The 26,701-nt window shown below is 38.0% G+C and overlaps 1 protein-coding gene and 1 pseudogene across 2 annotated transcripts in view; one reads left to right on the top strand and one right to left on the bottom strand.

Moving 5' to 3' along the window:
• The window catches only part of CCDC73 (coiled-coil domain containing 73), a 183,270-nt gene that overhangs the window by 139,231 nt on the left and 17,338 nt on the right, over positions 1–26,701 (bottom strand). Inside the window, exon 2 of one of the 2 annotated variants that reach the window (XM_055282001.2) lies at positions 9,841–9,990. In XM_055282001.2, the coding sequence (XP_055137976.2) occupies positions 9,841–9,975 (135 nt within the window). In that variant the 5' untranslated portion in view covers positions 9,976–9,990. Of the gene's footprint in view, positions 1–9,840; positions 9,993–26,701 lie in introns of those variants that run through there. The other variant, XM_055282000.2, reaches the window with a different exon arrangement.
• On the top strand, positions 8,006–9,678 carry LOC129484091 (large ribosomal subunit protein eL34-like; annotated as a pseudogene).

The following is a 26,701-nucleotide window of genomic DNA, read 5'->3' as shown; positions in this document are numbered from 1 at the left end:
ATCCTTGAGGAATCACCATACTGTCTTCCACAATGGTTGAACTAATTTACACTCCCACCAACAATGTGAAAGCATCCCTATTTCTCTACAACCTCTCCACCATCAGCTGTTTTCTGACTTTCTAATGATCACCATTCTAACTGGCATGAGATGGTATCTCATTGTGGCTTTGATTTGCAGTTCTCTAATGACCAGTGATGATGAGCATTTTTTCATAGGTCTCTTGGTTGCATAAATGTCTTCTTTTGAGAAGTGTCTGTTCACAACCTTTGCTCATTTTTTGATGGGGTTGTTTGCTTTTTTCTTGTAAATAATTTAAGTTCTTTGTAGATTCTGGATATTAGCCCTTTGTCAGATGGATAGATTGCAAAAATTTTCTCCCATTCTGTAGGTTGCCTGTTCACTCTGATGATACTTTCTTTTGCTGTGCAGAAGCTCTTTAGTTTAATTAGATCCCATTTGTCAATTTCGACTTTTGTTGCCATTGCTTTTGGTGTTTTAGACATAAAGTCTTTGCCCATGCCTATGTCCTGGATGGTATTGCCCAGGTTTTCTTCCAGGATTTTTATGGTCCTAGGTCTTACATTTAAGTCTTTGATCCATCTTGAGTTGATTTTTGTATAAGGTGTAAGGAAGGGGTCCAGTTTCAGTTTTCTGCATATGGCTAGCCAGCTTTCTCAACACTATTTATTAAATAATCTTTTCCCCATTGCTTGTGTGTGTCAGGTTTGTCAAAGATCAGATGGTGGTAGATGTGTGGTGTTATTTCTGAGGCCTCCATTCTGTTCCATTTGTCTATATCTCTGTTTTGGTACCAGTACCATGCTGTTTTGGTTACTGTAGCCTTGTAGTATAGTTTGAAGTCAGGTAGCGTGATGCCTCCAGCTTTGTTCTTCTTGCCCAGGATTGTCTTGTCAATGCAGGCTCTTTTCTGGTTCCATATGGACTTTAAAGTAGTTTTTTCCAATTCTGTGAAAAAGTCAGTGGTAGCTTGATGGGGACAGCATTGAATCTATAACTTACTTTTGGCAGTAAGGCCATTTTCACAATATTGATTCTTCCTATCCATGAGCATGTAAAAGAATAGAAATCACAACAAAATGTCTCTCAGACGACAGTGCAATCAAATTAGAACTCAGGATTAAGAAACTCACTCAAAACCACACAACTACATGGAAACTGAACAACCTGCTCCTGAATGACTACTGGGTAAATAACGAAATGAAGGCAGAAATAAAGATGTTGTTTGAAACAAATGAGAACAAAGACACAACGTACCAGAATCTCTGGGACACATTTAAAGCAGTGTATAGAGTGTTTTTCCATTTGTTTGTGTCCTCTCTTATTTCCTTGAGCAGTGGTTTGTAGTTCTCCTTGAAGAGATCCTTCACATCCCTTGTAAGTTGGATTCCTAGGTATTTTATTCTCTTTGTAGTAATTGTGAATGGGAGTTCACTCATGATTTTGGCTCTCTGTCTGTTATTGGTGTATAGGAATGCTTGTGATTTTTGCACATTGATTTGGTATCCTGAGACTTTGCTGAAGTTGCTTATCAGCTTAAGGAGATTTTGGGCTGAGACGATGGGGTTTTCTAAATATACAATCATGTCATCTGCAAACAGAGACAATTTGACTTCCTCTCTTCCTATTTGAATACCCTTTATTGCTTTCTCTTGCCTGATTGCCCTGGCTAGAACTTCCAACACTATGTTGAATAGGAGTGGTGAGAGAGGGCATCCTTGTCTTGTGCCAGTTTTCAAAGGGAATGCTTCCAGTCTTTGCCCATTCAGTATGATATTGGCTGTGGGTTTGTCATAAATAGCTCTAATTATTTTGAGATATATTCCATCAATACCTAGTTTATTGAGAGTGTTTAGCATGAAAGGCTGTTGAATTTTGTCAAAGGCCTTTTCTGCATCTATTGAGATAATCATGTGGTTTATGTCATTGGTTCTGTTTATGTGATAGATTACATTTATTGATTTGCATATGTTGAACCAGCCTTGTGTCCCAGGGATGAAGCCAACTTGATCGTGGTAGATAAGCTTTTTGATGTGCTGCTGGATTTGGTTTGCCAGTATTTTATTGAGGATTTTCCCATCGATGCTCATCAGGGATATTAGCCTAAAATTCTTTTTATTGTGTTTCTGCCAGGCTTTGGTATCAGGATGATGCTGGCCTCATAAAATGAGTTAGGGAGGATTCCTTCTTTTCCTATTGATCGGAATAGTTTCAGAAGGAATGGTACCAGCTCCTCCTTGTACCTCTGGTAGAATTCGGCTGTGAATCCATCTGGTCCTGGACTTTCTTTGGTTGGTAGGCTATTAATTATTGCCTTAATTTCAGAATCTGTTATTAGTCTATTCAGAGATTCAACTTCTTTCTGGTTTAGTCTTGGGAGGGTGTATGTGTCCAGGAATTTATCCATTTCTTCTAGATTTTCTAGTTTATTTGCGTAGAGGTGTTTGTAGTATTCTCTGACGGTAGTTTGTATTTCTATGGGATCAGTCGTGATATCCCCTTTGTCATTTTTTATTGCAACTATTTGATTCTTCTCTCTTTTCTTCTTTATTAGTCTTGCTACCAGTCTATCTACTTTGTTGATCTTTTCAAAAAACCAGCTCCTGGATTCATTAATTTTTTGAAGGGTTTTTTGTATCTCTATCTCCTTCAGTTCTGCTCTGATCTTAGTTATTTCTTGTCTTCTGCTAGATTTTGAATTTTTTTTGCTCTTGCTTCTCTAGTTCTTTTAATTGTGATGTTAGGGTGTCAATTTTAGATCTTTCCTGCTTTCCCTTGTGGGCATTTAGTGCTATAAATTTCCCTCTATACACTGCTTTAAATGTGTCCCAGAGATTCTGGTACATTGTGTCTTTGCTCTCATTGGTTTCAAAGAACATCTTTATTTCTGCCTTCATTTCGTTATGGACCCAGTAGTCATTCAGGAGCAGGTTGTTCAGTTTCCACGTAGTTGTGCGGTTTTGAGTGAGTTTCTTAATCCTGAGTTCTAATTTGATTGCACTGTGGTCTGAGAGACAGCTTGTTGTGATTATTCTTTTACATTTTCTGAGGGTGTTTTACTTCCAATTATGTGGTCAATTTTAGAATAAGTGTGATGTGGTGCCAAGAAGAATGTATATTCTGTTGATTTGGGGTGGAGAGTTCTGTAGATATCTATTAGGTCTGCTTGGTGCAGAGCTGAGTTCAAGTCCTGGATATCCTTGTCAATTTTCTACCTCATTGATCTAATATTGACATTGGGGTGTTAAAGTCTCCCACTATTATTGTGTGGGAGTCTAAGTCTCTTTGTAGGTCTCTAAGAACTTGGTTTATGAATCCAGGTGTTCCTGTATTGGGTGCATATATATTTAGGATAGTTAGCTCTTCTTGTTGAATTGATCCCTTTACCATTATGTAATGGCCTTCTTTGTCTCTTCTGATCTTTGTTGGTTTAAAGTCCAGGATTGCAACCCCTGCTTTTTTTTTTTTTTTTTTTTTTTGCTTTCCATTTGCTTGGTATATCTTCCTCCATCCCTTTATTTTGAGCCTTTGTGTGTCTCTGCACATGAGGTGGGTCTCTTGAACACAACACACTGATGGGTCTTGACTCTTTATCCAGTTTGCCAGTCTGTGTCTTTTAGTTTGGGCATTTAGCCCATTTACAGTTAAGGTTAATGCAGTTATATGTGAATTTGATTCTGTCATTATAATGCTAGCTGGTTACGTTGCCCATTAATTGATGTCGTTTCTTTGTAGCATTGATGGTCTTTACAATTTGGCATGTTTTTGCAGGGACTAGTACTGGTTGTTCCTTTCTATGTTTAGTGCTTCCTTCAGGAGCTCTTGTAAGGCAGGCCTGGTGGTGACAAAATCTCTCAGCATTTGCTTGTCTGTAAAGGATTTTATTTCTCCTTCACTTATGAAGCTTAGTTTGGCTGGATATGAAATTCTGGGTTGAAAATTATTTTCTTTAAGAATGTTGAATATTGGCCCCCACTCTCTTTTGGCTTGTAGAGTTTCTGCTGAGAGATCTGCTGTTAGCCTGATGGGCTTCCCTTTGTGGGTAACCCAACCTTTCTATCTGGCTGCCCTTAACATTTTTTCCTTCATTTCAACCTTGGTGAATTTGACAATTATCTGTCTTGGGGTTGCTCTTCTCAAGGAGTATCTTTGTGGTGTTCTCTGTATTTTCTGAATTTGAATGTTGGCCTGCCTTGCTAGGTGGGGAAGTTCTCCTGGATAATATCCTGAAGAGTGTTTTCTAACTTGTTTCCATTCTTCTCGTCACTTTCAGGTACACCAATCAAATGTAGATTTGGTCTTTTCACATAGTCCCATATTTCTTGGAGGCTTTGTTTGTTTCTTTTCATTCTTTTTTCTGTAATCTTTTCTCACTTTATTTTGTTAATTTGATCTTCAATCACTGATATCCTTTCTTCAGCTTGATCAAATTGGCTACTCAAGCTTGTGTATGCTTCACAAAGTTCTCATACTGTAGTTTTCAGCTCCATCAGGTCACTTAAGCTATTCTCTACACTGTTTATTCTAGTTAGCCATTTGTCTAACTTTTCAAGGATTTTTGCTTCCTTGCAATGGGTCAGAACATGCTCCTTTAGCTCGGAGAAGTTTGTTATGACCGGCCTTCTGAAGCCTACTTCTGTCAACTTGTCAAACTCATTCTCTGTCCAGTTTTGTTCCCTTGCTGGTGAGGAGTGGTGTTCCTTTGGAGGAGAAGAGGCATTCTGGTTTTTGGAATTCTCAGCCTTTCTGCTCTGGTTTCTCCCCATCTTTGTGGTTTTATCTACCTTTGGTCTTTGATGTTGGTGACCCACAGATGGTGTTTTGGTGTGAATGTCCTTTTTGTTGATGTTGATGCTATTCCTTTCTGTTTGTTAGTTTTCCTTCTAACAGACCGTCCCCTCAGCTGCAGGTCTGTTGGAGTTTGCTGGAGGTCCACTCCAGACGCTGTTTGCCTGGGTATCACCAGCGGAGGCTGCAGAACAGCAAATATTGCTTTCTGATCCTTCCTCTAGAAGCTTCGTCCCAGAGGGAGGGGCACCCACCTATATGAGGTGTCTGTTAGTCCCTACTGGGGCATCTCCCAGTCAGGCTAAAGGGGGTCAGGGACCCATTTGAGGAGGCAGTCTGTCTGTCATCAGAGCTTGAGCGCCATGCTGGTGGAACCAATGCTGTCTTCAGAGCTGTCAGGCAGGGATGTTTAAGTCTGGAGAAGCTATCTGCTGCCTTTTGTTCAGATATGCCCTGCACCAGAGGTGGAATCTAGAGAGGCAGCAGGCCTTGCTGAGCTGCAGTGGGCTCCACCCAGTTCGAGCTTCCTTGCTGCTTTGTTTACACTGTGAGCACAGAACCGCCTACTCAAGCCTCAGCAATGGCAGATGCCCCTCCCCCTGCCAAATTTCAGCATCCCAGGTCGATCTCATACTGCTGCGCTAGCAAGCAAGCAAGCAATGCTCCATGGGCGTTGGACCTTCCGAGACAGACACAGGAGGGAATCTCCTGGTCAGCCAGTTGCGAAGACCGTGGGAAAAGCGCAGTATTTGCACAGGAGTGTACCGCTCCTCCAGGTACAGTCACATCTTCCCTTGGCTAGGAAAGGGAAATCCCCTGATCTCTTGCACTTCCCAGGTGAGGCGACACTCCACCCTGCTTCAGCTCGCCCTCCGTGGGCTGCACCCACTGTCCAACCAGTGCCAGCGAGACAAACCAGGTACCTCAGTTGGAAATGCAGAAATCACCCGTCTTCTGCATCAATCTCCCTGGGAGCTATAGACCAAAGCTGTTCCTATTCAGCCATCTTGGAAGCGACCCACCCTACATGTTCTTATTGGAGAATTTAGTCCATTTACATTCAATGTTATTATTGATAAGTGAGGACTATCTCTCGTCATTTTGTTATTTTTTTTTCTGGTTGTTTTGTGGTTTTCCTTTTTTCTTCCTTCCTGTCTTTCTTTCAGTGAAGGTGATTTTTCTCTGGTGGTATTTTTTAATTCCTTGCTTTTTATTTTTGTGCATCTCTTGTATGGTTTTCGATTTGAGGTTACCATTAGGCATGCAAATACTATCTTTAACCCATTATTTTAAAGTGATAAATTAATACTGATTGCATAAACAAGCTAATTACCAAACAAGCAAAAAGAAAACTTATTAAAATTCAATAATTTAACTTTGTCTCCTCACTTTTTACATTTTTGTTGTTTCCATTCATATCTTATTGTACTGTCTATGTCTTGAAAAGCTGTTGTAGTTATTACTTTTAATTGGTTCATCTTTTCATCTTTCTACTTAAGATATAAGTAGTTTACACATCACATTTACAGTGTTATAATATTCTGTGTTTTTCTGTGTACCTACTATTATCAGTGAGTTTTGTATCTTCAGATGATTTCTTATCGCTGATTAACATCCTTTTCTTTTGGACTGAAGATTTCTCTTTAGCATTTCTTGTAGGACAGGTCTGGTGTTAATGAAATCCCTCAGCTTTTGTTTATCTGGGTAAGTCTTTATTTCTCCTTCATGTTTGAAGGATATTTTCACTGTACATACCATTCTAGGGTAAAAGCTTTTTTCCTTCAGCACTTTAAATAAGTCCAGGCCTGTAAGGTTTCCACTGAAAAGTCTGATGCCAGATGTACTGGAACTCCACTGTATGTTATTTGTTTCTTTTATCTTGATGCTTTTAGGAATCTTTCTTTATTCTTGACCTTTACGAGTGTGATTATTGAATGCCTCAAGGTAGTCGTCTTTGGGTTACATCTGCATGGTTTTCTATAACCTTCTTGTATTTGAATATTGATATTTTTCTAAAGGTTTGGGAAGTTCTCTGTTATTATCCCATTGAATAAACTTTCTACTCATCTCTCTCTCTACGTCCTCTTTAAGGCCAAAAACGCTTAGATTTGCCCCTTTTGAGGCTATTTTCTCGATTTCATAGGTGTGTTTCTTTTTTGTCTCCTTTGTATATTTTCAAACAGCCTGTCTTCAAGCTCACTAATTCTTTCTTCTGCTTGATCAATTCTGCTATTATGAGACTCTGATGCATTCTTCAGTATGTCAATTGCATTTTTTCAATTCTAGAATTTCTGCTTGACTCTTTTTAAATTCTTTCAATCTCTTTATTAAATTTATTTGGCAGAATTCTAAATTCTTCTCTGTGTTATCCTGAATTTCTTTGAGCTTCCTCAAAACAGCTATTTTGACCTCTCTGAAAGTTCACATGTCTCTGTTTCTCTGGTCCCTGGTGCCTTATTAGTTTGTTTGGTGAGGTATGTTTTTCTGGATGGTCTTGATGCTTATGAGTGTTCGTCAGTGTCTGGCCATCGAAGAGTGGGGTATTTTTTGTAGTCTTCGCAGTCTGGCCTTGTTTGTACCTATCCTTCTTGGGAAGGCTTTCCAGGTATTTGAAGGGACCTGAGTGTTGTGATCTAAGTTTTTTGTCACTGCAGCCGCATCTGCACTAGGGGGCACCACAAGCCCAGTAACGATGTAGTTCTTGCAGACTCATAGAAGTATTGCCTTGGTGGTCTTGGATAAGATCCAGAAGAATTATCTGAATTACCAAGCAGGGACTCATTCTCTCCTCTTTTTTTTTCTTTTTTTTTGAGACAGAGTCTCGCTCTGTCACCCAGGCTGGAGTGCAATGGCACAATCTTGGCTCACCACAACCTCCAACCTCCACCATGATCTGTCTACCACAATGGGTATATCGGTGTTCACTGTAAAGTTCTTTCAACTATTACGTACGTTTGAAATTTTCCTACTAAAATGTTGAAGGGGAAATCTAGGAATGCAGGTCAAGTACTGCCATCAGTGTAAATGTAAAAACCAGTAACTGTCTTTTTCTAATGAAAATAAGGGATTTTTTTCCCCTTTTTAAGAAAGCTCTCTTTTCAATGAGGAATTTGATTGCTAGTATTATATACTTTTACATTTGATTATTAAAAACATTTTCCTCTTCATCCAGGGATGGCATCTAGAGGCACTCAAAATGGTCCAGCATTTGACGTATCATCATGGGCTTTCCTACAATACAGCCTCTAACAAAACTAGGCTATCCCAAACCCCTGGTAATAGAATTGTTTACCTTTACACCAAGAAGGTTGGAAAGCACCAAAATCTCCATGTGGCATGCCTCCAAGTAGATTTCAAGGAGTTTGTGCTGTGAGACCTAAAGTTCTTATGAGGTCATCTTGAAAAAATGTGTCAGCAGAGCCTATGGTGGTTCCATGTATGCTAATTGTGTCCATGACAGGATCAAACATGCTTTCTTCATCAAGGAGCAGAAAATCCTTGTGAAAGTGTTGAAGGCACAAGCACAGAGTTTGAAAGCTAAATTTGAAAATGAAGCTTTCTTGGGTAATAAAAGAAAAAAAACACTATTCCTTTTCTAATCTGAAATTTTTCAGAAAATTTTTAAAGGAAGCATATTTTTTAAGTTGGAAATATAAACAGACCAAAGTATAAAATTTAAAACATAATAAAACAGAATACTAAGTTTTAAATAGTGACCAGAAGTTGTTTCACCTAGGAAAGATTACATTTTAAGCTAATTTTACAAAAACAGTTCTTTATAATACTTATCCAAAATACCATTTTTAGCAGAATTTCATCTTAAAACAGACTTTTATTACAATAATAAGTAGCTTTAAATAGGATGAACACTGTGGTATTTAAATTTTGTTATTATAACAATAAATTTCAATATTTTAAAATCCTAGAACAGTATCTGTAATATAATAAAAATGTTGTTTCAGATCTTTTTCTCTCATTTATAGATTATTTTCAGAAAGTCAGTACATTCTATTGATTCTTCTTTCTGTCCCTTCTGTTCTATCTTCATGGTCATATATATGTCCTAGTGAACTCATTTCTATATCCTTATTGCAATAGTTTTATGGTTTATTTTTTTCTCTCCAGAATCTTCCAAGCTCCAATCTATCCTATATAGAGTTAAAATTTAGACCCATACAAGTCTCAGAAATAAAATGCTTTTTAAGGGGATTTGCACAATATAGATATCCTGCTGAAACCAACTTTTTTTCCTTTTTTTTTTTTTTTTTCTTGAGACAGAGTCTTGCTCCGTCACCCAGGCTGGAGTGCAGTGGCGTGATCTTGGCTCACTTGCAACCTCCACCTCCTGGGTTCAAGCAATTCCTGTGCCTCAGCCTCCTGAGCAGCTGGGACTACAAGCCTGCGCCACCATATCCAGCCAATTTTTTGTATTTTTAGTAGAGACAGGGTTTCACCACATTGGCCAGGCTGGTCTCGAACTCCTGGCCTCAAGTGATCCACCTGCCTCGTCTTTTACAATTTTATACTAGACATATCCTTTAAGAAAAAATCACAGTTATCACTTTTTAAAATAAAGATATTTGATTCTTTCAACCCAGAATATTTACTACATACATTTATTTTGTCACTTAATCATATACTGCCTTGTTTCGTTATTTAATCATTTCATAGGCATCTATATAATAACCTTAACAAAAACGTAATCTCCCCAAGAGCGATTATTTTTCATCAGCCATGTGTCTAAAGAGGGTGCTAGCTGTGCACTCCCAGGGACTCAATAAATACTAGCTGACTTATCAAGCACTTAATCTGAAAACTCCTCTTTTATTTTGTGCTTTAGTTTCCAAATTCTTATTTCCCACTCCCTGATCATTTACTTAATCTGTCCTATTCTCTTTTACTTCATTAATTGGACTGTATATTTTATTTCTAAACAAGAGGGATTTTTAGCCTTTTTATTCTTTAGAAAACAATAAACTGAACAAAATCAAGTTTTCTTATTTAACAAAAGCATTTTAAAAAGGAGCTTACCCTTCTCATACGCAATTCTTCTAATGCTTCCAGTAAACTTGTTTTGAAATCTAATAGCTGAATAGAAAACAATGTCTCTGAAGAACTTTGAAGAGTAAAGGTAGATGATGACTCAGTATTGAAGTTGTTTTCCATATTAATATTTATTTCCTGTAATGTAAAAAGGTCTTAACTGAAAAAAAAATTATCTAGGTTTTTCAAGTAAAAGCATAGTTACCATAAAAATATAACAACCTGTATCCCATAATCCTCCAATTTCAGCACTGAATAACAGTTGTGTCATCACTCCACTCTAATGTTGACAAAAAAAAAAACACTTAGCAAAAATGGTATTATTCTGTTTCCCTATGGTTGAAGCCTTTTCTGGTAGCTGAGTACCCTCAAAGGCTAAATTTTCTTCCCCTAAAGACCCATCTTCTAAAGGCTGGGTTCATGATGTTGCAGGCAAGTTGCTTCATGCCAAAGCTGGGATACACATTCTGCTTCCTAAACTTTGCCTTGACATAAAGTTTTTTGCAAAGATGATATGAATAGTAACACGCAATCTTTAAACTCAACATAGTAGGAAGACGAAGGCTGGAAAAATTGCCTTTTATTAAAAACCAAGATAGTTAAATATCTTTCTCAACCCAGAAAATGTATGAGTCAGGCTGCAAGAAACTTTTCAACTTTTCAGTATAAAACAATGATCAATTCACAGGTAGTTGCAAAAGAATGTACAGTGAAGTCCTATACACCATTCTCTCAATAACCCCTGAAAATGTTAACATCTTGTATAACAAGAGTACAATATTAAAAATGTGCATCTGACTTTGGTACAATCCACGGAGCTTATTAGCACTTTACCAGTTACACATGTACTTATTTGTGTGCATGTGTCTGTGTGTATACATGCTTTTGGCAAGTTTATCATATTTATAGCTTCATATAACTATGACCTCAATTTAAAATACAGAACTCTAGCATCAATACAAGCTTCTTCAAGCAGTTTCTTTGTTGTCATACCCACTCTCTTCCTCCATCCTTAACTGAGAAAATACTAATCTGTTATCTATCTCCATAATTTTGTTATTTCAAGAGTGCTCATAAATGGAATCACACATCATGTAACCTATAGCTTTTTTTTAGGTTCATCCAAATCGTTACATGTATCAATAATTCATTCCTTTTTATTGTTTAGTAGTATTTCATGGTATGAATGTATGATTTACTTAACTACTCACCCACTGAATAACATTTTAGTAGTTTCCAGTTTGTGACTATTATGAATAAAGGTGCTATAAACATTTATGTACACATTTCTCTGTGACCATAATTTTTCATTTCTTAGAGACAAATGCCCAAGAGTAAAATTGTTGGATTGAGTGAATATTGAGTCCATTTTTAGTGTAAAGGAAACTGCCACATTATTTTCCAGAGTGGCTGTACCATTTTCCATTCCCACTGGCAATGTACAAGTAATACAGTTTCTCCAAATTTCCACCAGCATTTGCTGTTATCACTATTGTTTTTATTTTAGCCATTCTGGTAAGTATTATATTAATAAGCATTCTCCAGAGAAACAGAATAGGATGGGTATGTGTGTATATATATGGGGGGGTGTATGTATATATGTGAAAAAGACTCATATGCACATATATATATAGACACAGACCTACACACACACACGCAGAGAGAGATTTTAGGGAACTGGCTTACACAATTGTGGGGGCTGACAACTCTGAAATGTTTAGGGCTGACCAGCAGGCTAGAGACTCAGGAAAGAGTGGATGTTGTAGCTCAAGTCCAAGAGCAGTCTGGAAGCAGAATTCCCACTTCCTTGGACAAGCCTAATCTTTTTCTCTTAAGGCCTTCACCTGATTGGATGAGGCCCACCCACATTATGGAGAGTAATATGCTTTACTCAAAGTCTGCTGATTTAAATGTTAATCACAGCCAGAAAATACCTTCACAACATTATCTAGACTGGTGTTTGACCCAGTATCTGGGTACTACAGCCTAGCCAAGTTGACACATAAAATTAACAGCACTGTGCATGAAAGAAACTTTCTAAAAGGAAAATTTCTATTCCTAAAAATGATGAGGTATGTTATTTGGACCAATCCTCCTACTAAAAGTAACCAAAAATTCTAAATAAAACATTTTAAAAACTTCTCAAAAGCATCAAAGACTGAAAAGATAATAAAAAATCATGGAATCAAATTCTAAATTCTAAAAGAGACCAAGAACCAAGAAGTAGACCAAGCACTAACAGCTATCTTTACCCTCTGGGCATTTGGCAAATGAAGCAAAATTAAACTATAGCTCTTATGGAGTCTGATTTGAAAAGCATGGAATTCAAACTCAGGGCTTACCAAAGTCTAATAAGAGACTCACTACATTAAGTAGAATTGAAAAGAGTTAAACTCTCAGGTAAGGCTGAACCAAAAGTAACCCACCTTCTACAGGAGAGGTGCCTTGGTGCCAAGCAAATAAAGTGTAAAGGAAAAGAAAAGGGAGGGAGAGACAAAGAAAGAGAAGAGGAGAAAGATGGCCAAATACGAACAGCTCCAGTCTACAGCTCCCAGCGTGAGCGATGCAGAAAACGGGTGATTTCTGCATTTCCAGCTAAGGTACCGGGTTCATCTCACTGGGGCGTGTCAGACAGTGGGTGCAGCGCACCGAGAGAGAGCAGAAGCAGGGCGAGGCATCGCCTTACCTGGGAAGCACAAGGGGTCAGGGAATTCCCTTTCCTAGCCAAGGGAAGCCATGACACACTGCACCTGGAAAATCGGGTCACTCCCCCTAATACTGCACTTTTCCAAGGGTCTTAGCAAACGGCACACCAGGATATTATATCCTGCGCCTGGCTCGGAGGGTCCCACACCCACGGAGCCTCGCTCATTGCTAGCATAGCAGTCTGAGACCTAACTGCAAGGCGGCAGTGAGGCTGAAGAGGGGCGCCCGCCATTGTTGAGGCTTGAGTAGGTAAACAAAGCGGCCAGGAAACCTGAACTGGGTGGAGCCCACCGCAGCTCAAGGAGGCCAGACTGCCTCTGTAGACTCCACCTCTGTGGGCAAGGCATAGCCGAACAAAGGGCAGCAGAAACCTCTGCAGATTTCAATGTCCCTGTTTGACAGCTTTGAAGAGAGTAGTGGTTCTCCCAGCACGGAGTTTGAGATCTGAGAACGGACAGATTGCCTCCTCAAGTGGGTGAAGCCCTGAGTAGGCCCCTGACCCCTGAGTAGCCTAACTGGGAGGCCCCCAAGTAGGGGCAGACTGACACCTCACACGGCCGGGTACCCCTCTGAGACAAAGCTTCCAGAGGAATGATCAGGCAGCAACATATGCTGTGCAGCAACATTCGCTGTTCTGCAGCCTCTGCTGCTGATACCCAGGCAAACAGGTTCTGGAGTGGACCTCCAGCAAACTCCAACAGACCTGCAGCTGAGGGTCCTGACTGTTAGAAGGAAAACTAACAAACAGAAAGCACATCCACACCAAAAACCCATCTGTACGTGACCATCATCAAAGACCAAAGGTAGATAAAATCACAAAGATGGGAAAAAAACAGAGAAGAAAAGCTGAAAATTCTAAAAATCAGAGCACCTATCCCCCTCCAAAGGAACGCAGCTCATTACCAGCAAAGGAACAAAGCTGGATGGAGAATGACTTTGACGAGTTGAGAGAAGAAGGCTTCAGATGATCAAACTTCTCTGAGCTAAAGGAGGAAGTTTGAACCCATCGCAAAGAAGCTAAAAACCTTGAAAAAAGATTAGACAAATGCGTACTAGAATAACCAGTGTAGAGAAGTCTTTAAATGACCTGATGGAGCTGAAAACCATGGCACGAGAACTACATGACAAATGCACAAGCTTCAATAATGGATTTGAGCAACTGGAAGAAAGGGTATCAGTGATTGAAGATCAAATGAATGAAATGAAGCGAGAAGAGAAGTTTACAGAAAAAAGAGTAAAAAGAAATGAACAAAGCCTCCAAGAAATATGGGACGATGTGAAAAGACCAAATCTATGTCTGATTGGTGTACCTGAAAGTGACAGGGAGAATGGAACCAAGTTGGAAAACACACTTCAGGATATTACCCAGGAGAACTTCCCCAACCTAGCAAGGCAGGCCAACATTCAAATTCAGGAAATATAGAGAATGCCACAAAGATACTCCTCAAGAAGAGCAACTCCAAGACACATAATTGTCAGATTCACCAAAGTTGAAATGAAGGAAAAAATGTTAAGGGCTGCCAGAGAGAAACATCGCGTTACCCACAAAGGGAAGCCCATCAGACTAACAGCGCATCTCTCGGCAGAAACTCTACAAGCCAGAAGAGAGTGTGGGCCAATATTCAACGTTCTTAAAGAAAATAATTTTCGGCCAGGCGCGGTGGCTCACACTTGTAACCCCAGCACTTTGGGAGGCCGAGGTGGGCGGATCACGAGGTCAGGAGATCGAGACCACAGTGAAACTCCGTCTCTACTAAAAATACAAAAAATTAGCCAGGCGTGGTGGCGGGCACCTGTAGTCCCAGCTACTCGGAGAGGCTGAGGCAGGAGAATGGCGTGAACCCGGGAGGCGGAGCTTGCAGTGAGCCGAGATTGCGCCACTGCACTCCAGCCTGGGCAACAGAGCGAGACTCCGTCTCAAAAAAAAAAAAAAAAAAGAATTTTCAACCCAGAATTTCATATCCAGCCAAACTAAGCTTCATAAGTGAAGGAGAAATAAAATCCTTTACAGACAAGCAAATGCTGAGAGATTTTGTCACCACCAGGCCTGCCCTACAAAAGCTCCTGAATGAAGCACTAAACATGGAAAGGAACAACCAGCACCAGCCACTGCAAAAACATGCCAAAATGTAAAGACCATCGATGCTAGGAAGAAACTGCATCAAGTAACAAGCAAAATAACCGGCTAACATCATAATGACAGGATCAGATTCACACATGACAGCATTAACCTTAAATGTAAATGGGCTAAATGCTCCAATTAAAAGACACAGACTGGCAAATTGGATGAAGAGTCAAGACCCATCAGTGTGCTGTATTCAGGAGACCCATCTCACGTGCAGAGACACACATAGGCTCAAAATAAAGGGTTGGAGGAAGATCTACCAAGCAAATGGAAAACAAAAAAAAGCAGGGGTTGCAATCCTAATCTCAAGAGGAGCTACACTTGACAAGCTGCAGCCAAAGAGCATGAACCACATTCAAACCGATGCAGATCAAGTAACGCTGGACTTTGAGCCCAACACTGTTTGGGGCTGAGATTTTTGGAAGTCTTGGGACAAAGGTGAACATGTTTTGCTTGTGTGAGAAATGTAAAAGAGGTAAACTGATAAATTGCTTAATGGTGATAAATTCCTCCCATCATCTCATTTGAAATGTGATAGGGTCACTTCTCCCTTCCAGAGATGAAATCTATGTCTCCACTAGGATTGCCTTACAATTCATTTCGGTCAGTAGGCCTTGAAATCTTTGCTCTTTGAAAACGTTGCTCTGAACCTGCCATGCCATGTCATACAAAGAATGAGAAGTTCAGAATCAAAGACCACATGGAGAGGGGAGGCCCAGCCATCCCAAATGTCCCAGCTGGGGCTAACCCCTACAACAATCTACAAACTCAGGTGCAGTTGCAACAGAGCCTAGGCAAGACCAGCAGAAAAACATTCCAACAAACTCACGAAATTATGAGAAATAATAAATCACTGTTATTTTAAACCATTAAGTTGGAGGTGATTTGCTATGCAGCCACAGATTCAATATTTTTAGTTTAATTTTTTTTATTCTGCTCTCTACATTGTCTCTTTTCTCCAAGTTCCTTTTCTCCCATTTGGTTTTCATCTCTTTCACGGTTTTCTCAAATGTCAGATGATCCCCAGCTGTCTGTTTATATTTATAAGTAATGCATTAGTCAATATTACAAAAAACAAAAGCAGGGGGACTGTTCTAGATTAAACGACAACAAAGAGACATGACTATCGAATGCAATGTGGGAACTTTAATTAGATCCTAAATAGAAAAAACAAATAGCTATTGAGGGCATTTGAAGGAAAAATGGGGAAATTTGAATATTGAGTATAGTATATCGAGATAATATTCCTGCATCAATACTAGATTTCTTAGATGGCTATAAAGCAGAACATACTTGTCCTTGTTTAAGGAGATACAAGCTTCAAGTATCTCAGAGCAAAGTATCATGATGCTTACAAGTTACTTTCAACAGGTTCAGGAAAGAGAGGTATATAAAGAGATAAAACAAATATAGCAGATTTTTAATAACTGGTGAAATCTAGGTAAGGTTATAAAGGTGTTAGTTATTCTATTATTTGAACTATTGAAGTTTGAAAATAAAATGACACACTATAATCAAAAAGACAAATAATAACAAGTGTTGACAAGGATGTGAGAAATTGGAACCTTCATAAACTGCTGGTGGGAATATAAAATGGTGCAACCAGAAAACAGCCTAGGTAGTTCCTCAAAAGGTTAAACATAAAGTTACCATATGACTCAGCAATTCCATTTAGATTCCCAAGAGAACACTACATATAAATATTCATAACAGCATTATTCATAATAGCCAAAAAATGGAAACAACTCAAATGCCTATCAACTGGTGAATGGATAAATAAAATGTAGCATATCTATAAAATAGAATGTTAGTCCACAATAAGAAGGGATGAAGTAATGACATATGCAACAACATGGATGAACCTTGAAAATGTTACACTAAATGAAAGAAGTCAATCACAAAAGGCCACATATTTAATGATTCAACTTATATGAAATGTCCAGAATAAGCAAATCCACAGGACATAAAGTAGATCTGTGTTTGCTTAGGTTGGGGGGTTGAAGCAGGATTGCAGGGGAATAGTGAATGACTGCTAACGAGTATGGGATTTCTTTTTGAGGTATTAAAATGTTCTAAAATTGATTGTGGTGATGGATAAACAACTGCGAATATACTAAAAATTATTGAATAGCACACTTTGAATGAGTCAACCATATGGTATGGAAACTACATCTCAATGAAAAAGCTATTTTTAAAAAGTGGAATGATACATTAAAAATTGAATAGGGCCGGGAGTGGTGGCTCACACCTGTAATCTCAGAACTTTGGAAGGTTGAGGCAGGAGGATCACTTGAATCCAGGAGTTCAAGACTAGCCTGGGAAATACAGTGAGACCCCCATCTTCACACACACACGAAGTCAGGCATGGTGGCACACATATCCCAGCTACTTGGGAGGCTGAGGTTGGAGAATCACTTGAGCCCAAGAGTTCGAGGTAACAGTGAGCTATGATCGCATTGCTGCCCTCCAGCCTGGGTAACGGAGCAAGATGCTGTCTCAAAAAAAAAAAAAAAACTGAATAGAAGCACTGAGGGAGGGCTTATTGATTGACAGGTTTCACTACTGGGTGATCAGGTAACAAAACAGATTTTTCATTAGGGGTTCACCTCCCTAATGTCAATATGTAGACATGTTTTCTCTCAAGTGTTTCATTTTCCCCAGAGAACTCTCCATTTTCTTGTCCTGAAGTTTAAGAGAAGAGGGTAGGGGGTTTTATCTGGCAGTATGCCTTCAGATAGAAGATGACAGTAGAAGGTAAAGATTCCACAGTTCAATGAGTAGATTTTTACTTAATTTTCATTTTCAGCCCCATGCCTCATCCCTTTCCCCCGCTTTATCTGGTGTACTCCTAACTAGAATTGCCATGGATCCATTTTACCAGCACACAAACTTCTCATCTTCTGCAGGGAAAGAGACCTGGAAAGGTTCAAGTACTCTATAGATATATTTTCAACAAGTCTCCCTTTTTATTCCCAAGTCTTATTCCTGCCTTACAAAGTACCTGTTGTTTCCAAGTGCTAACTAAGCAAACTTCTGAACTTTTAAGTCAGTCACAATGCTCCTCTATTTGCTTTCTGACAGATTCTGTTAAATCATTGTCTATTCTCTCGTCTCTGTGAGTTAAAACCCTTTTTATGCATTTTAATGAATGTGAGAAAAATAAATGGATGTGGTCAATCTATCATGTTTAATTTAAAGTTCTAAAAAGGATTTCAAAATTCACCTCCTATTTAATTATATAAACTCTAGTGCATAGAACACCTTGAATAACACTGGTCCTCAAAAAATACATGATGGCATTTCAGAAAACCATGGAAGAGATGAAAAGCAAATATAAGAAAAGGAATTTGGAGAAAAGAAACAATGTGGACAGCAGAATTTAAAAAATTAAAACTAAAAACATTGAATCTATGGCTGTATAACAAATAATTCCCAACTTAATTATGTAAAACAATGATTTATTATTCTTATAATTTCATAGAGCAGTTGATTAAAGAAACATTGATTAGCTTCCTAGCATATGTACAGCACAATGCAAGTTTTTCAGGATAGAGTTCACAATCTGGTTGGAGAGATAGACATGGAAACCAACAGTGTGATAAGCACTAGAACAGAAACATGTACAAAGTACCCATAAAAATACAAATGACAAAGCAATTAATTCTGTCCACAGGAAGGTTTTAAGGAGAGTGTTATGGAAAAAGTGGTATCTATCTAGGCTTTAAATATTCTCTGATAAGAAATATGATGAAAAGATAGCATTTTAAAAATTTTATGTTTATATAGTTTATCATTTACATTAAATACATCAATTTCCCAATAGAACTGTCTACCAGATGGTGCATCAAATGTAGATGATTTATTTGCCACTCAGCTTTGGGAGCCAGTGTTGCCACTTTAGCCACTGTTGTATCCCCCAGAGCCTAGCAAAATATTTGGCACGCAATAGACACTGAATAAATCTTTCAGTTCAAAAATATACCAAATTCATTCCAGCTTTAAGGCCTATAGGCTTGCTGTTCCTTCTGTCTGGAATGCTCTATATCCATATCTTTATACAGAATTTCCTTTATGTTTCTGCAGTCTCAGGTCAAATGTTACTTCTTCAGTAAGCACCACACCTAATCACTCTTTAACATTATCTATCCTGTTTTATTTTCTCCAGAGCACTTACCATTATCCTAAATTATGTTGATTATGTGTTAATTTTATTTATTATATCTCCTCCTTTAAAATACTAACTTTGTGAGGTCAAAATCTCTTCTACTTTGGCCATACTGTGTCTTCAGCACCTAGGACATGACCAGATATAGCATAATACATGAGATTAAATAAATATTAGTTGAATATTAAATCAATTTATCTCACCTAGTCCCTGAGGGTATTTAGTTAGTGACCTCTGCTTCATTCAAAGAGCAACAGATTGGGAATCCTTTAATATTAACAAATCTGTTAATAGGTAGCTATGTTTTCACATGCTTTGACCTTTTTGTACCTACTTTCTTATTTTATCTCTTAATTTACTTCCAGCTCCAAAGTTCTATCACACAACTGCCATGTGACAGATTCCCAATTCATCTTCAGCAATTTCTAAAGTACTCACTTGCATTTTTTCACATCAGATTTAACAAATGAAAATTTGTACTTTTTCTTCTCTCTCAAATCTTTTTAATTTCATTGCGATCAGTAGTATCATGTATTCTAATCTCCAATGAACATTCACAAAATCTTTGACATCTTTCCTCTCTCTCTGCTTCTCCACCTCTTGCTCACTTTCTCTGTCAACTACATTGTCACTTTCACTTTCTCCTTCATCCCCTAAATCTAATCTCTAAATGGATCTGTTTGTTCTTCCTTCTAATTTGCTCTTAGATTCATTCTGCATCACTGCTCCTACTGCTATCAATCTAGTCAGACCCTCATTATCTTAGACATGAATTAAAATCACCTTTTCCTGTTATCCCTTTATTTAATCTTCTCTCCCACTTCAATCTATTGTGCATATTTTCTCCAGAATTATTTTGCAAAACATCACCTAAACCTCATCAATTTCCAAACTCAAGAGAGTTCTTTTTGTATACAAATCAAGCCCAAATTCCTGGGCCTAATATTTCAGGGTTCCCCACTTTCTAGTTTCATCCCCCTTTTCAACTTTAATCTTCTGCCTCCAAAAGACTTCCTCTATTACAGTTTCCTTACTGTCTCCTACTAATCCGTGCTCATTTTCAACTCTGTACCTAGAATAATTTTTTACTCACTACACTTATCTATCCATCTTTTATGCCCATTTCAAGGCCTCTTTTCTCCAGGAACCCTTCCCTGGCTATTCTAAACCACAATAACCCTTCCATTTTCTAAATCCATGTTGTGTGCTTAAATTCAACACTATAGTTTAGCAAGAATTCTCCAATTCCTTGTATGTTCAATATGCCTCTCCAATGGGATGTTTCTGAAAGGCAAGAACTGTTTTACTCTTCTTTCATTCACTCCCCCAACTCCACAGCATATATATATATATACATATGTATATGTATATATATATATATATATATACATATGTATATGTATATATATATATATATACATATGTATATGTATATATATATATATACATATACATATGTATATATACAACCCCTTACCTAACAAAGCAATTTCCCTTATATTTTTCCTTTGATCCTCAAATTGCTTTTCTGAGGTTTATAGAGTATTTCTTCCTACAGAGTATGGTAAAAAAAATATATACATATATAAAATTGAACTTAAAGTTAGAAGTCTTAGACTTGAGAAAAAACTTGACTACTTTCTGTATGTAACCTTTTTTTTTTACTTTTTTTTTTTTTTTTTTGAGACGGAGTCTTCCTCTGTCACCCAGGCTGGAGTGCAGTGGTGCGATCTCAGCTCACTGCAACCTCCACCTCCTGTGTTCAAGTGATTCTCCTGCCTCAGCCTCCCAAGTAGCTGGGACATAGGCATGTGCCACCACACCCGGCTAATTTTTGTATTTTTAGTAAAGATGGGGTTTTGCCATGTTGGCCATGCTGGTCTTGAACTCCTGACCTCAAGTGATCTGCCCACCTCAGCCTCCCAAAGTGCTGGGATTATAGATGTGAGCCACCACACCCAGTCACCACTGTGTAACTTTGAAGAAATAAAAACCAGTTTTTCTAAAACTGTTTCCTAATCTGACAATAAATGTTAAGTTTAATGCAAAAATACAGGCTCGTATTTTAAAAGATCAGCACTGTTGAAGGCTTACAATAGATTTTTAGCTGGATTAACAACCCTAACAGGGTAAATTAATAAATAATTCTGAAGAAAATACAGGAAAAATCTACAACTACGTCAGATTTCACTTGCTATACTATTGAGACTTTTTAGAAGTTATTATTACTTATAATAATATTTTAAACATTACTAATATTTTACAAGAAAGGTTTATTTCTTTGAATAGATCTTATCTATTACTCATATTCCAACATATTACAAAAGAGATTTAAGGTGGTGATTTAAGAAGTTTGCTACGTTTGTATTTGTGATTTTTATTAATAAGGCTAAATTATTTTCATCAAACTGTTCTTTCTATTTTCTATGGGAAGTCAATGCCAAAATGTTACTCATTTATCAGAAATACACTTTAAAGTGCATTTGTTATGTGACTTGGTATGTGTTTCTTGCTATATATACACTATTTATCTTAAATACTCTACATTCAAAATCATTTGCCAAATATCTTTGGAATCTGGGAATAGTATCTCTTTATGTTGAGAGCAGAAAACCATATTACTTATCTGCTTAATAATAAAAAATGTTAAAACAACAACAAAAACATTTCATATTATTATGAAATAAATGTTTTTCAAAGTGCAGTTCCTGGACCAACAATATCAGCAACACTTAAGATCTTGTTAGAAATGCACATTCTCAAAACCTTCTCAGATCTACTGAGTCAGAAAATGGGGGTAAGGCCCAGCAATCCTGTGTTTTAACAAATTACTAAAGTGTGACAATCACTGAAACACATTAACATGAGCATGCAAATGCTCATTTGGTCACTGGATGTTTTTAAAATATGTACTGGAAATTTAAATCTTGTCTAGAAAAATATTTCTTTCGTTTTCTTGTTTAATTTATCAAATGCTGAGTTAAAGAACTAGGCGAAACTGTGAGCACTGTAATCTGGCCTTAACAATGGAACTGAGAAACTTGAGGCCAGTTGTAATCTTTTGTATTAAGAATCAGAGAAGGCCGGGAGTGGTGGCTTACGCCTGTAATCCCAGCACTTCAGGAGGCTGAGGCGGGCGGATCACCTGAGGTCAGGAGTTCATGACTAGCCTGGCCAACATGGTGAAACCCCGTCTCTACTAAAAATACAAAAATGAGCCAGACATGGTGGCAGGCGCCTGTAATCCCAGCTACTTAGGAGGCTGAGGCAGGAGAATTGCTTGAACCTTGCAGTGAGCTGAGATCATGCCATTGCACTCCAGCCTGGGGGACAAGAGCGAGACTTCCTCTCAAAAAAAAAAAAAAAAAAATCAGAGAAAATTGATGCTAAATACCTAAAAATGTGCAAATATTCCCAAAATATGAACCAGGACAAGTAATTAAGAAGATTAAATATTTCTCCATTTGGTAAACTTTAAAAATGTATAACTGGAGTTATGAGTGTTATGGAAGGAGCAAATAAGCAAAGCATATGGTAATCAATCCTATGGTCTTAAGTAAATAATCTCTGGGCCAGTGTTCCAACTGATGTGTTAGGACAATGTTCCATGAATACATTACAAGTATTCATGTTCCATGAATATGTTACAGGTATTAACAGTCACTGAGTCTCTCAGTACTGCAAATTGCTAGGCACAGCCTGGGAATACCAAAACACCTAGGGCTGGTTGCAACCTGTGAAGAGTAGTTTTGTCCACTTGCCTCTCTGCACTATACAAATACTATGTTATCATTTTCCAATTATGCCTTCATGTGGGGCAAAAAAAAAAAAAAAGGAGGAAGCACTTTTCTAACCATTTCTGCTAATCCAGTGAGTAGGGTACTTTCAGTTCCAAATATAGAAAACACAACTTAAGCTGGCTTTAAGACAAAAAGTAAATGTATTGGCTTATTTGACTAAAAAGTCTAAAATTAAGTTTGACTTCAGGCCAGCAATGTGACCAGCACCTGGATTGTTATCTTTTAATGTTTGCCTATGCCACCTCAATATTGGCTACATTCTCAGTAGGTTGTCAATTCATAATGCCAAAAGGCTATAGGCAGCTACTGGGGCTAAATACTTCCTTGTTCCTTCTTCCAGCAAGAAAAAGAGAGTTTGTGTCCTGACAAGAGTCCTAAAGTTCCCATTTAGGCCTACTTGGATTACCTTCCCATTCCTGAACCAATTACTAAGCTTAGGAGAATGATGGACGCACAGTTCAACAAAAGTAATCTTTGGAGCTAGAAGTGAGGTCAATTCAGGTTAATCTCAAAAATATCACATGCCTGAGAAAGTGAGGAGGACTACTTAAGGAAATGTGAGGTACTGTTATCAGGAAAGGGGAAGAAGGTATGCAGGTTAATAAACAAGAGCTTTCCATAACAGCTTACCATACATCTCTAAATGAGCTAAAATACAAAATAAAAATAATCACTTTTTTCTTTGGATTAAAAGTGAACACCTCAATGGTAATCTAAAGAAAGTATATGTTAAAATAATACGAGGTCAGGTGCGGTGATTCAGGCCTGTAACCTCAGCACTTTGGGAGGCCAAGGCATGCAGATCACTTGAGGCCAGGAGTTTGAAATGAGCCTGGTCAACATGGCGAAACCCTGTCTCTACTAAAAATACAAAAATTAGCCAGGTATGATAGCACATGCCTGTAATCCCAGCTACAAGGGAGGCTGAGGCATGAGAATCACTCGAACCCGGGAGGCAGCGGTTGCAGTGAGCCAAGATTGCACCACTGCACTCCAGCCTGGGCAACATAGGAAGGCTCTGTCTCAAAAAATAATAATAATAATAAATAAATGACATATTTACCTATAAAATTAGCAAAGGTTTTTTAAAAATAAGAGTACTGTGCTAGTAAAAAGAAAAAAAATTGTAAAAGAGGCATTCAAATAGTTCTGGTAGAAACGTAAATGGAAGCAATCCTTTCAAAAAACAATTTAGAATGTCTCAAAAGTCATAAACTATTCTATGCTGACTCAACTTCTAAGAATCTATTCAAAAGAAAAAAATCCTAAATGCAGAAAAAGTTTTCTGTTAACAGATGTTTACAACTAAATATTTACTAATAAAAAACAAGAAAGAAAAGTTGGAAACAACCTAAATGTTCAGTAACAGAAAAATAGCCAACTAAGTTATCACTATCTAATTGAATATACGTAGCCACTTAATAATGGCTAATGTTTGTTGAGCACTTAATACGTGCAAAACTGTCTTCTAACACTTCATATTTAGTTCTCCAAACAACTTTATGAGATGTTTACTGTTACCATTTTCATTTCTAAATGAGAAAGCTAAGGCATAGAGAGATTAAGTAACTTGCCCAAGGATATACAGGAAGGTGGAACCAGGACATGAACCCAGCAATCTGGTTTCAGGGTTGTACTCTTAACCACTACATTATAATGCCTCTCAAAAGTTTGTGCTCAGCCTGGGCAACATGGCAAGACCCTATCTCTACAAAAAGTTTAAGAAGTTACCCAGGTGTGGTGGTGCATGCCTGTTGTCCCAGCTACTCCGGAGGCTGAGGTAGGAGGATTGCTTGAGCCCAGAAGGCGGAAGTTGCAGTGAGCCAAGATCATGCCACTGCATTCCAGCCTGGGCAACACAATGAGACCCTATCTCAAAAGAAAAAGTGTTTGTGGAGTTTACAACAGAAAATATTTATGTTAACACTTTGTTAGAAACATCAATAATAATAAAAACAGGACTCAGAGTCTTCTAATTAAAGATAGTGGATTGAACAGAGGTATTTAGTTCCACTCCACTAAAATGACAGTGGGTGATTTAAGGCATAAGCCTCAGAACAAACAGAATGGTATCTAAGACAAAAACAATAAAAATCTGTTTTTTGGCAGACAGATAAAAAAGTAGAAATATTTATCGCACCTGAGAAAGCTAGGAAAACTGAGAAGCAATTTGATTTACATCACTCTGTCCTCTTTCTCCCCTCCGCTGCCAATAGAGTCTGCTGATACCAGGTACCTCTAAAGGTGAAGGTAAAGGTGAAGCCAAAAATAGGATGATTACTTGAAAGTGTGTTTAAGAAGACCTACAGATTCCCTCTCTCTTTCTAGTTAGGCAGAACCCTCTCTGACCTGGGCAGAAGATTGGAAGTTGTTCTGATAATGACAAAACTGAGCCTCTGGAGTGGGTTTATTGGGATACCAGGTGCAGTTGAGAAAGGGTCAGGGGTGGCTACTATATGGAAAAATGTGTATATTAAATATTGAGATACCCACCAGTTTTCCTTCTCCACAGCTCCAACAGCTGCTAACAGCCAGATATCTCTTGAGGCAGCAGATTGGAAGGAAGTGTGTGTTTTCTAAGGCAGGAGTCCCCAACCCCCAGGCCACAAACTGATACTGGTCTGTAGCCTGTTAGGAACACCCCAGGCCACGCAGCAGGAGATGAGCGATGGCACGAGAGCAAGTGAAGCTTCATCTGTATTTACAGCCACTCCCCATTGTTCGCATTTCCACCTGAGCTGCCTCCTATCAGATTAGGGGCAGCATTAGATTCTCATAGGAGTGCAAACCCTGTTGTGAACTGTGCATGAGAGGGATCTAGGTTGCATGCTCCTTATGAGAATCTAATGCATGATGATCTGTCACTGTCTCCCATCACCCCCAGATGGGACGACATAGTTGCAGGAAAACAAGTTCAGGGCTCCCACTGACTCCACATTATGGTGAGTTGTATAATTATGTCATTACATATCACAATGTAAAAATAATAGAAATAAAGTGCACAATAAGTTGTAATGTGCCTGAATCATCCTGAAACCATCCTCCCCCAGCCCCAGTCTGTGGAAAAATTGTCTTCCACGAAACCAGTCCCTGGTGCCAAAAAGTTGGAGACCACTGTTCTAGGGAATTTGACCAGGCTAAGAGAAAAGACACAAATAATATGATAACAGGAGTTTCCTCACAAAATGTTCCAGTCAGGTAACCCTAAGATGAAGACCATAGTCAATAGGCTATATCCATGCATACATAACCTCCAATTCACTTTCTGGTGCCCCATTCTTAAATACAGAGCAAAGAGTGAAAAACCAATAGACTTTTAAGGGAAAGTGTCTAATTTAAAAGACAAAGATTAAAACAAACTGAAATTTTAAAAACCAATTCAGAGGAAGCAAACATTAAGCAAAGGAAACTCTTTCAAAAGAAATATTACTAACATTCTTTTAAAAATTATTTTCTTATCCATAGTGTTCAGTACAGCATCAACTTTCTTATGAAGAGAGAAGAGTGTATATTACATTGATGAAAAAAAGATGCTTCACAGAAAGAGTTCTTATAAAAATTAAGATAGTGGAAATGAAAAATCCAATAAAAGGATTAGAAGACAAAGTTAAAGAAGTCTTGCAAAAAGAAGCAAAAAGCCAAAGAAACAGAAAATCAAAGAAACAAAGATTAGAAAATTAGAGGATTAATCCAGAAGTCCCAATAACTGTACCCTAAAAGTCCCAGAAAAAGTGAACAAAGAAATTGGAGAAGAAATCATCAAAAAGTTTCTAAATCAATTTTCCCAGAATTAAAAAATATAACTTCGCATATTAAAAGAGCCCATCAAGTGCCAGCACCAAGACACATCATTGGTGAAATAACACAACACTAGAGGAAATGAAAAGGAAAAAAAAAAACCCATAAAACCAGAAAGGAAAAAAAAATCATAAAAAAGATCAAGAATTACACTGGAATTTTCAATATCCATAATGGAAGCTAGAATAAAGAAACTAAGCCCTCAGTTTAAAGGGAAAATGATTACCAGATTGGAATTTTAACAGCCATGTCAAC

This window comes from Symphalangus syndactylus, chromosome 6 (assembly GCF_028878055.3).
Source record: "Symphalangus syndactylus isolate Jambi chromosome 6, NHGRI_mSymSyn1-v2.1_pri, whole genome shotgun sequence".
In the NCBI taxonomy this organism is placed as follows: Eukaryota; Metazoa; Chordata; class Mammalia; order Primates; family Hylobatidae; genus Symphalangus; species Symphalangus syndactylus.
This window is presented reverse-complemented; position numbering and strand designations above follow the sequence as displayed.